General features: G+C 41.9%; 1 protein-coding gene across 3 annotated transcripts in view; it reads left to right on the top strand.

The window, feature by feature from the left end:
• The window catches only part of MTOR (mechanistic target of rapamycin kinase), a 151048-nt gene that overhangs the window by 39327 nt on the left and 98364 nt on the right, over nucleotides 1-13357 (top strand). For all 3 annotated transcript variants that reach the window (XR_002726332.1, XM_023191944.1, XM_023191945.2), the window contains 5 exons: nucleotides 6720-6806; nucleotides 9355-9522; nucleotides 10005-10117; nucleotides 10439-10601; nucleotides 11999-12091. Coding sequence is in view for 2 of the 3 variants with exons in the window: in XM_023191944.1 (XP_023047712.1) it covers nucleotides 6720-6806; nucleotides 9355-9522; nucleotides 10005-10117; nucleotides 10439-10601; nucleotides 11999-12091 (624 nt within the window). In the remaining variant the exon portion in view is untranslated. The remainder of the gene's footprint in view (nucleotides 1-6719; nucleotides 6807-9354; nucleotides 9523-10004; nucleotides 10118-10438; nucleotides 10602-11998; nucleotides 12092-13357) is intronic.

The following is a 13357-nucleotide window of genomic DNA, read 5'->3' on the forward strand; positions in this document are numbered from 1 at the left end:
TTAGGCTGGGCATGGTGGCTCACGTCTGTAATTCCAGCACTTTGGGAGGCCGAGGTGGGCGGATCACAAGGTCAGGAGATCGAGACCATCCTGGCTAACATGTTGAAACCCCGTCTCTACTGAAAAATACAAAAACATTAGCCAGGCATGGTGGCGGGCACCAGTAGTCCCAGCTACTCAGGAGGCTGAGGCAGGAGAATGGCATGAACCCAGGAGGCGGAGCTTGCAGTGAGCCAAGATTAGGCCACTGCACTCCAGCCTGGGCGTCAGAGTGAGACTCTGTCTCAAAAAAAAAAAAAAAAAAAAAAAATTTTGTTTTAATTTTAAAAAAGGACTTTATATAATCAACTACCAAGGTAATTTGAAGTGTAGATCATGTAGGAAAAACAAAATGCATTCATGGTTCTTTACCTTTATCAATTTATCAGTTTTTTAGTATAATGAGTCAAGCCTCTAACAACTTTTCAGAGATGATCCAGGCACCTTCCCACCTCCCAATCCTACCCTTATTCTTTAGAGTATCAGTATGAACTCATGCAGATATATATATATGTAATTTATCTTTATACTGTAAACCAAGTTGGTTGCACAGTCACTCAAAGAAGAATATCAAGTGAAAGTCATTTAGTCATCTTATTGTTAAAACTAATATTGGTCATTTACTACTTGTGTATATAAAAAAAATATGTAATCTCACTGAAAGAAATCAGAGCTCACTATATGGAGTATTTCTATATATATAGAATATACGTACATACACACTGTATATATATGTATATATAATATTTCTGTCCATTGCAGGCACTAATCTTTTTCACAATCAGATTATCCTGATCACCCTGGCTGTTGTGTCCTTCTTACATGGCCCAGTAGACTTTCTTGCTTTCTGGCGGAAAAAAATTACTCCAAGCATATCAAGTATATTTCACTCAAACCTGGGCATAGCCATTTCCAAGAAGCTCTGATTTTCTTTTAGTGAGATTACATACATACATATTTTTATAGATGTAAATAGAAAATGGCCAATGTTAGTGTTAACAATAAGATGACTAAATGTAGTTTAAGACTTCACTTGATATTCTTCTTGAGTGATTGTGCAGCCAATTTGGCTTATGGTTAAACTCATTTGTTTCTGTTTATTTTCAATTTTTAGAATTTTCCTTGAGTTTACAAAAAATTTAGGCTGAGCGTGGTGGCTCACATCTGTAGCCCCAGCACTTTGGGAGGCTGAGGGGATCACTTGAGGTCAGGAGTTTGAGACCAGCCTGGCCAACATGACGAAACACTGTCTCTACTAAAAATACAAAGATTAGCCAGGCATGGTGGTGCATGCCTGTAGTCCCAGCTACTCAGAAGGCTGAGGCAGGAGAATTGCTTGAACCTGGGAGACAGAGGTTGCAGTGAGCCAAGATTTCACCACTGCACTTCAGCCTGGGCAACAGAGGAAGACTCCATCTCAAAAAAAAAAAAAAAAAAATTAACTTTTATTTTAGTTATATAAGACATTAACATAGTTCCAGAGCTAGAACTATAAATAAGATCTTTCCAGCAACATCTAGCTTCTGCACCATCTTTATATCTTGTTTTCTTCCTTCCTGTATTATTTCCTATTTCTGCTATAACAAATTACCACAAATTTAGTGGCTTAACACGGATTTATTATCCTGCAGCTCTCTAGATTATATTTCTGACATGAGGTCTCACTGGGCTAAAATCAAGGTGTTGATAGGACTGTGTTCCCATCTGGAAGCTCTAGGGGAGAATTGATTTCCCTGCTTTTTTCTAGCTTCTAGAGCAGGAGTTGGACAAGCAAGTTTTAGAGACTGACTGCATTCCTTGGCCCTCTTCCTCCATATTATTGAACATTATTATCGTTTTATGTGGTGTTTGTTTATATTCATCCACACGTATTATTTCATGTCTCATCGCTCTTAGAGCTTACTCCTATAACCATATTCTTTCTTCCTAGTACAAATTCCTCTTAGGAGCATTCATTGAAATAAACTGTTCTTATCTGAATAAGTCTTTATTTCACCCTCTTTTTAAACCTTCATTTGGAGATTTAAAAATTAAAATAAAAAATTTAGTTTTTAGCCAAGAATATGATTCTGGGTTGTCCTACAACTATAGATATGATCCCACTTTCTGACTTCTTTTTGTTGCTGTTGAGAAATCATGAATCCCTTTTACATAATATTTTTTCTGTGGCTTTACTTCTCATTGTTTTGTTATCCTGAAGTGTTCACTATTATATATCTAGATGTGAATTTATTTTGATTATCCTGTTTGAGACTTGGAGGGCTTCCTAAATGTGAGGAGTGGTATCTTATCAGTTCCTGAGAAATTCTCATGTATTATCTTTTTTGCAATTTTGTCCTTATACCCTTCTATTTTTTTTTCTCCCCTCCCCTCCCCTCCCTCACTCTGCTGCCCAGGCTGGAATGCAGTGGTACGATCTCGGCTAACTTCAGCCTCTGCCTTCCAGGTTCGAGTGATCCTCACGCCTCAGCCTCCCGAGTAGCTGGGACTACAGACGTGCACCACCACACCGGCTAATTTTTTTTTGTTTTTGCATTTTTAATAGAGACAGGATTTTACTATGTTGCCCAGGCTGGTCTTGAACTCCTGTCCCCAAGCAATCCAGCCACCTCAGCTTCCCAAAGTGCTGGGATTACAGGTGTGAGCCACTGCGCCCAGCCTTATTCCCACTTTTTTTTTAGGCATTTTAAACAGACTAACTTTCCTTTTTTTTTTTTTTTGTTTTTGAATGTACTTAGTAGTTTTATTCATAATTGTCCCAAATTGGAATAAGCTCAGTAACTAATCAATAAGAGAATGAATCAACAATCTGTAGTATATTTATACAATAGAAAGCTCCTCAGCAATGTACAGGATGGAACTGCCAATACATGCAGCAGCAGCATGGAGGAATCCCAAAGCTTCCTGCTCAGTGAAAGAAGACTTACACAAAATAAAACATGCCATTGATTCCACTCAATATGGAATTCTTAAACAAGCAAAACTAATCCATGGTAGGAAACAAAACAAAACAAAACAAAACAAAGCAGTGGTTGCCTTTGAGAGAATAAGGTGAGGATTTACTGGAAGGGACATAAACCAACTTCCTGGGAAGATAGCATAATATTCTTTGTCTTGACGAGGTTTAGGTTACACATCTGCATGCATTTGTCAAAATTTGTTGAGTGGTACCCCTAAGACTGGTGCATTTCCTTGTGTGTAAATTGTACCTCAAAGGAAAAAATTGGGGCTGAAAGTAAAGATTAAAATCGAGTTATTAATATGCACAAACTGTTTAGGGGGAAGTGTATAGATGTCTAAACAGACTAAATTTTCTATCAAATATAAATAGACTTCTATTATATATAATAGAAGTCTGATTCTGTGTATTTTTTCTGAGAAGTCATGCTTGTAATGGTCTATTTCCTCACGTGTTTTATAATTTGGAATCATATAGCATATTCAACTGGGCTTTCCCTGGAGCAATACTGTTAAATCTGCTCTAAATTTGCATCTCTCCAGAGAGGATATGCATTTACTTCTGCCAAGTGGTCCAGGAGAACTTTAATTTCTTGGCTTAGAGCTTCCCAGGCCACACAGTTAGTGAAAGTAAATCCATAAACCCATACAATAGATGCCTGAAATTATGAACTCTTAGGGGAGGCATTTTTCTGCCTAGACCCCACATCACAACTGGCAAATTTCTTTATCTCCTTTTACCAGTGGACAGATTTTTTTTTTTAACTCACTATTTATCTTAATATGTAGCTCTTTGAAAATCTGGCTTTATGTGAGAGGCTTCAGTTCTTTTTTTTTTTTTTTCTGAAATAGGGTCTTACTTTGTTGCCCAGGCTGGAGCGCAGTGGCATGATCTCAGCTCACTGTAACCTCACCTCTAAGGCTGAAGCAGTCCTCCCACCTCAGCCTTCCAAGTAACTGGGACCACAGATACATGCCACTATGCCCAGCTGATATTTTTTTTGTACTTTTGGTAGAGAAAAGGTTTTACCATGTTGCTCAGGCTGGTCTTGAACTCCTGAGCTCGAGGACTTCTGCCTGCCTTGGCCTCCTAAAGTGCTGGGATTACAGGCATGAGCCACTGTGCCTGGCCACTTCAGTTCTAATAATCTTATAATCATGTTTATATATTTTTTGCCTTAATTTTAGGCTTGTCATAGTGGGAGAGTTTGGGAGGAAATCTAGTGCATGATATTTTCAGGAGCAAAACTGTTCTCTTAAAATACTCATGTTCCAAGGAAAAAAAGAATGCTTGTGAAAGGCAAAGGGAGAAGAGGCAGCTCCTCTAGCTCTCTCCTCAGCATTGAGGTGCTTGCCTGTCCATATCCCTTGGGCAGCTACTCCTTATGAATCAGCCACCAAAGTGCTCCCTAATTGTGCCTAATAAAATGGCACCAAGGACCAGGAAGCTTGTTTCCTGTTTCTGTCTCTCAGTTTTCTCTGACCTTCCTGCCATCTCTATTGGCCTGTTTTCCTCCAGCTTAGGTTTTCTACTTTCAGGCTTTTTCTTTTCGAGATAGAATCTCACTCTGCTGCCCAGGCTGGAATGCAGTGGTGTGATCTTGGCTCACTGCAGCCTCCGTCTTCTGGGTTCAAGCAGTTCTCCTGTCTCAGCCTCCTGAGTAGCTGGGATTACAGGTGCATGCCACCATGCCCAGCTAAATTTTGTATTTTTAGTAGAGATGGGGTTTCACCATGTTGGCCAGGCTTGTCTCAAACTCCTGACCTTGTGATCTGCCCACCTCAGCCTCCCAGCGTGCTGGGATTACAGGCATGAGCCACCATGCCAGGCCTGTAATAACATATTTATATAGGGACCACTATACATATTTATATAGGGAATCACTACAAAACTGTAGTGATTCAGTTTGGGGGATGGCAGGGACCAGGAGATAGGTAGAAATGAGTCTACTGAGTCAAATGTGTGCCACGTGGTGACCAGGCTGTAATCACCTTGGAAGTCAAAGTTATCATTAGGAAATATGTTCAGACTCTTCTTTGAGCCCGATCCTGTATGTCCTATTGATCCTGCCTCTTTGGGTAATAAATACTATAAGTCCATTACTCACTGTTTGAAATAACACTTTTTTTTTTAAGTAATGCTTTTTATTTATCCCAACTTACCAGACTTGCATGTGGATAGGAGTGAAAACATACATGTTCATTTTCTAAGTTACCCTTGTTAATGGAGAGAAGCAAAGGCAGAGAAAGCTGTAAGAATTTGGGGAAGGGGGTTGGACGCGGTGGCTCATGCCTGTAATCCCAGCACTTTGGAAGGGCAAGGTCAGGAGAGCAAGACCATCCTGGCTAACATGGTGAAACTCTGTCTCCCCCAAAAAAAAAAAAAAAAAAAAAAAAAAATTAGCCGGGCATTTTTGGCGGGCGCCCATATTCCCAGCTACTTGAGAGGCTAAGGCAGGAGAATGGCTTGAACCTGGGAGGCGGAGCTTGCAGCCAAGATCACACCACTGTATTCCAGCCTGGGCAACAGAGCGAGACTCTGTTTCCAAAAAAAAAATGGGAGGAAGGGGTGTCAAATATCATTTGCTACTTATTACTGGCATGTAATACTCTCTGAAGATCATAACAAAATAAAACCTACATTTTGAAGACAAATCTTTAACCTGGAAAGTAGTTGAGATTTTCTTTACTCACACCTTCCTTATTCCCAACTTTATTTAGTGGATGTCTTTTCTTCCTACACCTAAAAGGTACTGACTTAAGTAGAATCCCCTCATCCTATCCCTACCCCAGTTTGCTTGCTATTTTGGCTCATAATCTCTCAGAGACATAGTTAATTAATTAAGACCTAAGTAATGAGTTAATTACTGTAAATGAGCTACAATACCCATAATCAAGAGTTAGCTGTATTTAGTTTAGGAAGTGAGTGGTAATTAATTAGAGCCAAATAAACAAAAGGTACATTTATAGTTGGTAAAAACTTTCAGGTTTGTTTTTAGGTTTAGTGATTCCAGAAATCCTTCAATGATAACAGATATTCATTGAATACTGAATATCTGAACAGTATTCACGTCCCTGTTCTAGTGCTTGACGTGAATTATCCCGTTTAAGCCTTAGAAGTCTGTGAGGTGAAGTATTATTTCCATTTTCCCATGGAAAAGCCTGGGCACAGGGAGGTTAAATGAGGGTTACAAAGACCCTGCTATGCAGTAACTGGCTCGCCTGGTGTGTAAAAGCCCCTGATAATTGTTTTGAGTTCCCACCACCATCACCATTTAAGTTTGTGTCTTTTTTTTTTTTTTGAGAGACAGGGTCTCACCCTGTCACCCTGCACTCTGAAGAGTGCAGTGGCACGTGCATAGCTCACTACAGCCTTGAACTTCTGGGCTCAAGCGTTTCTCCCACCTTAGCATCCATTGTAGCTAGAACTACAGGCAAGTGCCCACCTAATTTTTTGTATTTTTTTGTAGAGACAGGATCTCGCCATGTTGCCCAGGCTGTTACTGAAATCTTGGCCTCAAGCAGTCCTCCCACCTCAGCCTCCCAAAGCACTGAGCCTCCAAACCTAGCCAAACTTGGGTCTTTGAAATATATTCTCAGTAGATGGTATAGTGTGAAAACCCATTCCATAGTTGTCTGTATTTGTTCACATGAACTTAAGGTAAGCCTGGGGGTTCAGTGTCCTTCATGATACCAACTGGTTGACCTCTTGTCCATTTCAGTTTTTGTTCCAGCAGCTGGGAATGTTGGTGTCCTTTGTGAAGAGCCACATCAGACCTTATATGGATGAAATAGTCACCCTCATGAGAGTGAGTAGAAGTTAGTGCTTTGGCCTCTTCCATGTTTGGGTCGAGGAAGGCTCAGAAGCAAGTTTAAATGACAGACATTTTTTTCATGGATCTTTGTAGAGCTGTTACAGCCTTAGTACAGGAAATGGAACAAAGCCCACTGGATATTGAGGGGGAGGAAGGGCTGTTGCTCCAGGTTCCCAGGTATAAAACTACAAGGCACGAAGGCTGAAGAGAAATCCTGAAGTAATTGTTCTGCCAGAAATAGACTCTTGGGTTATTTGCCTCACACACAACAAAGCAATTTCACTTTAATATCACAACGGTGCTTTTCTATTCTCATGAACGCCCTCTTTGTTACTGCTCGTAAACCATGAAGGGATTGGGGGTTGGGTTTTCTTAGGGCTGTTAAATATGACTGACACGTGTTGGGCACCAAGGAACAAGGTGATGCTTTACCCTGCTACCTCCAAAACCATACATACCACCTTTTGACTGCAGTGGCACATAAGAAAAGGCTGAGGTCCCAGGATTTTATAACATGGATTAAGTAGGTGCCAGAAGACACCCCACTGGCAATATCATTTTTCCTTCTGTTCTATGTAATTTAAATGTCTCTGAGAGGAAGGTTGCTTTGCAGGGACAGTATGTCCTCAAAGAGTTGGAAGATTTCTGTTCTTTCATACCAGACCTTTGTGGTTAGTTTGGAGGAAACAGCAGGACTAAAATAAAAATGGCTGGTTTCAAATGGAACTTCCCAACACTTGGGTCTCAGAACTGATAAACCTCCTTACATGTATAAATAATTAAAAGCGGCTCTATTCCCTGACTCCTACCACAGAAGCCTCTGTACAAGGAAGATTTAGGCAGAATACTAAAGAGGCCAGTGGCTCGTCTTAGTGGGAAGAGGGGCAAGGGAAGAAGCAGTGTCCTCATGGGAGGAGGATGTAGTAATCTGTGACTTAATCCCCCCAAGAAGGCTAAACAAGGATACAATATGACCATATTATAGTCATAACATGTTGATGACCAAAACACAGGGAAGTGAGGCAGGGAGCTGCAAAATGCAGCTTCCATTTCACCCCAGATAGAGAAGGTGCAGCGGGGGCTCTTCCTTTGACTGTTGATTCTGAGCATTTTAATGAGCTCCCCCGAGTCTGGGAAGAAAATAGTCTTTGTGAACAGTGATCCAGCTGACATCCCTCGGCAGGCTGCCTGGCTTCTTTGAGGTAGAGAAGCCCCTGTGAGGAGCTGATGATAATGCAGCTGGGAGGTAGGTGGGCCTTCTCTAAAGAAGGCAGAGTGGGGTTCAAGTGAATGAACATCAGACAAACTCTGGAGGCTCTGAAATCTGTGGTGTTTCTTTGGCAACACTTTTAACCTAGAAAACACAGATCTTTCAGAGAGAATACTTCTCTCCAAGTAGAGAGAAAGAAAGTTTTACCAGCATCTTCTAGTATGGTTTTTACTTTCTAAACCATTATGCTTTTTAAGATACCTTTTTAAATAAAAATACTATATCTCTCTATAAAGCCTTTCGTCTGAGGAATTATCGTTGTTTTTATGGACTTCTACTTTGAACTATTTAGAGGCTCCAAGAATATTAACATTCATGTGTTGCCATGATTAGTAGGGTTTCTGTTATCATTAAATCTCCTACTCCAGAACTCTTAAAGATGGTGATAGGCAGCTGTCTTTTTGAGTTGATTTGAAATAATAGCTTTTCCTGGAGTTAGAGGCCTGGACTAATTTGCTTTGCAACACTGAGGCAGGATCTGTGGCCAGGTGGCCAAGTTTTTATTTTAGTAACTTGTGTGGAAAATAACCATGTGGGTGTAGAAAGGGGCTCATTTTGTGGCATTGTTCAGGCCTGATGGATAGATTTTTGGGAGGGGACAGATGTCAGATGCTATCTATTAATAGCAAAATCTAAATCCAGAAAAGCCAGGAAATCTTTGTAATCCTGGAGTCACCCTCTGGTCGAGATCAGGTGATACCAAAGTAAGGTCCACGTCCACCCTGGACCACTTCGGAGTTTTTCGAGTGACTTAGTAATCTGTTCATTCTAGAATATTCCAGATGCTCTGATTGATAGATTCTGGGGATACAGAGATAGGGGTTTCTTGTCCTTAAGTAGCCTACAATCTAGAGGGAGGATGGCAAAGCAGAGGAAGTCTTAAAACTGCTATCGCTATCAAAGGGAGTGCGAAGAATCCAAGTGGATCATGGAGAAGAAGAAAGCCTGCGTAGGAGAAGTGAGGCTAGAGCCAGGTCTAGAAAGACAGGGCGTAGCTGAGCAAGAAGTGGGATTCTAGGCAGAGGAAGCAGCATGAGCAAAGCCCAGAGGACTCAGGTAGCCTGCTGCATCTGGGGAAATGCAATTGAGTTTGTCCAGTATGGCTGCAACACAAGACACAAGAAGGGCCCAGCGGGAGGAGGGGAGTGAGGAGTTGATCTCGGCGCAGACCATGCTCACTACAGTTTTGCTTTTCTGGCCATCTCGATTCCTCGGTTCATATATCAGCAGAAAGGGACCGACTCAGCTCCTCTAACTTTTCTCTCTTTGTAGGAATTCTGGGTCATGAACACCTCAATTCAGAGCACGATCATTCTTCTCATTGAGCAAATTGTGGTAGCTCTTGGGGGTGAATTTAAGCTCTACCTGCCCCAGCTGATCCCACACATGTTGCGTGTCTTCATGCATGACAACAGCCCAGGCCGCATCGTCTCTATCAAGGTGAGTAGCCTATGTCATCTTCCAGAGAGATTTTCTGCTTCCCTCTGAATCCCTGGGTGATCAGCTAAAAACTGAGACCTCGTTCTGAGTGACAGGTTGATGCCCACTCCATAAGACAGAATCCCAAGAATACTAATACCCAATGTGTGCAGTTTACAGAATGTCTGTAATCCTCTCTTGATTATCCTTATGTCTTTCAATAGATTAATCTTGGCAAATGTTTTATCCCAGACTAATTCTCTTTATTATCCAGCAGCGGGTTCCTTATCAACTCAAATAAACACAGAGAAAGCAAAGTAATATGTAAGCAAATAAAATGAGGGGGGGGAAAGTGCTACCAAAAGGATGTAGTTCAAGGCCATTTAATAAAGGCTTTTCCCAGTCCCCTGAGAACTTTGAATTATCCGTACCACCACCTGCTGCGTGTCCCTAGTTACTTGGGACCTGACTATTCATCACCATGCTTTTGCTCCCTTTTGCAGTTATTGGCTGCAATCCAGCTGTTTGGCGCCAACCTGGATGACTACCTACATTTACTGCTGCCTCCTATTGTGAAGTTGTTTGATGCCCCTGAAGCTCCACTGCCATCTCGAAAGTGAGCACCTCCCCTTTTGGATTAGCAATCATTAAGCTTTTAATGTTTTGTTGAAAATGTTTGTTTCTTAAGTTCCCAGGCCATCTTTCTATTTTTTTGTTATTTCAACTCATGTTATTTTAGTCTAGAAATATCCCAGGTTTATGGAAATCTTAACTATCCCTATCCCATTGGAATAAATGTTGGATCCATGTCATCCAAAATACCTTAGAAGCCATTCATTCCCATCCCTTTGGTGCTGATTGTTAAGCTCACCCTCAGTCACGTCTCTTCCTTGGAGATTGTATATTAGCAGGTACTGTATGTTAGCCATTGTTGTAGGGCAGCGCTAGAGACTGTGGACCGCCTGACAGAGTCCCTGGATTTCACTGACTATGCCTCCCGGATCATTCACCCTATTGTTCGAACACTGGACCAGAGCCCAGAACTGCGCTCCACAGCCATGGACACGCTGTCTTCACTTGTTTTTCAACTAGGGAAGAAGGTAAGATGGGAGTCTGGACAGATAGGTGCTCTTCTGCCGTAATTGGAAAGAAGACTGTCTGTGAGCCACTCATACTTTGTCTGATGCCAGCCACCATCAGAGAACATGGAATTATTTGCTTTTTTTTTTCATGTGTTCAGCAAACATTTATTGAGCAACCTATGTGAGCTAAGTGCCGTTCTGGGGATAACAGGGTAAAAAGAATAAAGTCCTTGCTCTCATAGAGCTTCCATCCTAATGAAGCAAAGCAAATGAACAGTTTGTTTCTTAAGAATGATGGGTTAAAGTGAAGTGCTCTTTATTTAGGGTAGACAGAGAAGACTTCTGATCAGTTGACACTTAAGCAGAGACCTAGATAAAATAAAGGCTCAGTTGCAAAGAATTGGATGCAAGGAGAAGACATAGCAAGTGCTAAGGTTGAGGCAGCAGCTTGCTTAAAGAGGTCAGGGCACAGCAGGAGAGCAGTGTGACCTCAGAGGAGCGAGCAACGGGGAAGTGCTTGGAGTTAAGGTGACAGAGATAAGGCAGAACAGTAGAGACTAGATTTGTAGGCCTGTGGCTCTCAAAGTATAATTCCTGGACAAGCAATACCAGTATCTACATACCTGAGAACTTGTTAGAAATGCAGATTCTTGAGCTAGGCACAGTGACTCACCCCTAATTCCAGCAATGTGGTATGCTGAGGCAAGAGGATTGCTTGAGATCAGGAGTTGGAGACCAGCTCCAGACGTAGCAAGACCCTGTCTCCACAAAAAAAAAAAATTTTTAATTAGCCAGGCATAGGGACATGTGCCTGTAGTCCCAGCTACTCAGGAGGCTAAGGCAGAGGGATCACTTGAGCCCAGGAGTTCCAGACTGCAGTGACCCCCATAATTGTGCCATTGCACTCCAGCCTGGGCAACAGCAAGACCTCATCTCACCTGAGACCTGCTAAATCAGATGCTCTAACTGTGGAGCCCAGCAATCTCTGGTTGCATGAGCTGTCCAGGTGATTCTGATGCCCACTAAAATATGCAAATCACTATTGTGGGCCATTGTAAGTACTTCGGCTTTTACTCTGAGCAAGACTGGAAGTTTTTGGTGGACTTTGAACACAGGAAAAATAAGATCTGACTTAATATTTTTAAATGATAACTGTCAATGCAATGTGAGAAAATAGGCTGTGGGGGCAAGGGCAGAAGCAAAGATCTCTCAAGAAGCCACCATCATAAACCAGGTGATGAGGACTTAGACTAGGATTATGGCAGGAGATGGGAAGAAGGATTCTTCTGAATATCACAGAGCTAGTCACAAACCCAGAAGAAATGGTCATAATTTAGTTGTATAATATGTTTTCCTCTACTTTTTTTCCACTCTCCAAAATGATAGTTTCTGATCTCTTCCCCCTCCTGTTTTAGTACCAAATTTTCATTCCAATGGTGAATAAAGTTCTGGTGCGACACCGAATCAATCATCAGCGCTATGATGTGCTCATCTGCAGAATTGTCAAGGTGAACTATACTTCCTTTCTGTTCTAAAGTCCCTGTTGTCTTTACTACTTGATATTCTTGTAATCTTGGTTATGGGAGTTTGTGTAGCTTTTTAGCTCTAAACTAGGGATTGGCAAACTTTTTTGCAGTTTTGTAGGCTATGTGGTCTCTTTTGCAACTCCTCAGCTCTGCCTCTACAGCCTGCGAGCAGCCACACACGATGTGTAAACAATGAGCCTGGCTGCATTCCACTAAAACTTTATTTATGGACACCTAAATTTGATTCTCTCAATTTCTATGTGTTGCAAAATATCAGTCTTCTTTTGATTTTTTTTTTACCCCCAACCATTTAAAAGTATAAAAACCCTTCTTAGCTCTTGGGCTGTATAAAAACAGGCAGGGGGCTGGGTGCGGTGGTTTATGCCTTGGGAGGCCAAGGCAGGTGGATCGCTTAAGCCCAGGAGTTTGAGACCAGCCTGGGCAACATGGTAAAACTCCATCTGTACAAAAAATACAAAAAATTAGCTGGTCATGATGGCGGATACCCGTGGTCCCAGCTACTGAGGAGGCTGAAGTGGGAGGATCAACTGAGGCTTCTGTGAGCTGTGATTGCGCCAGTGCACTCCAGCAGGGGTGGCAGAATGAGACCGTATCTCAAAGTAGATTAAAGGCTAGGCACAGTGGCTCACGCCTGTAATCCCAGAACTCTGGGAGACTGAGGCAGGAGGATCACCTGAGGTCAGGAGTTCGAGACCAGCCTGGCCAACATGGCGAAACCCCATCTCCATTAAAAATACAAAAATTAGCCAGGCATGGTGGTGCGTACCTGTAGTCCCAACTACTCAGGAGGCTCAGGCAAGAGAATTGCTTGAACGCAGGAGGCAGAGATTGCAGTGAGCTGAGATTGTGCCACTGCACTCCAGCCTGGGAGACAGAGCTAGACTCTGTCTCAAAATAAATAAATAATAGGTTAGATTAGATAGATAGGCAGGTAGGGAGTGGCACAAATAAATAAATGAATAGACAATTCTTTTTAAAAAGTTTAAAAAAGCCAGGGGATGAGGGCTGTTTGCTGCCTTTACTCCAAACACTTTTATCACTTTTCCCATTGCCGACAATTGTTTATCTTTGCTAGTTGCATGGTTGCTTGCTCGTACTACTAAGTCAGTGCTTGTCATTAACTAGGAGTGACTAGCAAAGACTGTCTACAGTTGGGGAGTCAGCCCATCTGTGGTTCATTTTGTCCATACATGCGACTTTTTTTTTTTTTTTTTTTTGAGACGGAGT

The sequence above is a fragment of the Piliocolobus tephrosceles genome, chromosome 1, assembly GCF_002776525.5.
Source record: "Piliocolobus tephrosceles isolate RC106 chromosome 1, ASM277652v3, whole genome shotgun sequence".
Taxonomy (NCBI): Eukaryota; Metazoa; Chordata; class Mammalia; order Primates; family Cercopithecidae; genus Piliocolobus; species Piliocolobus tephrosceles.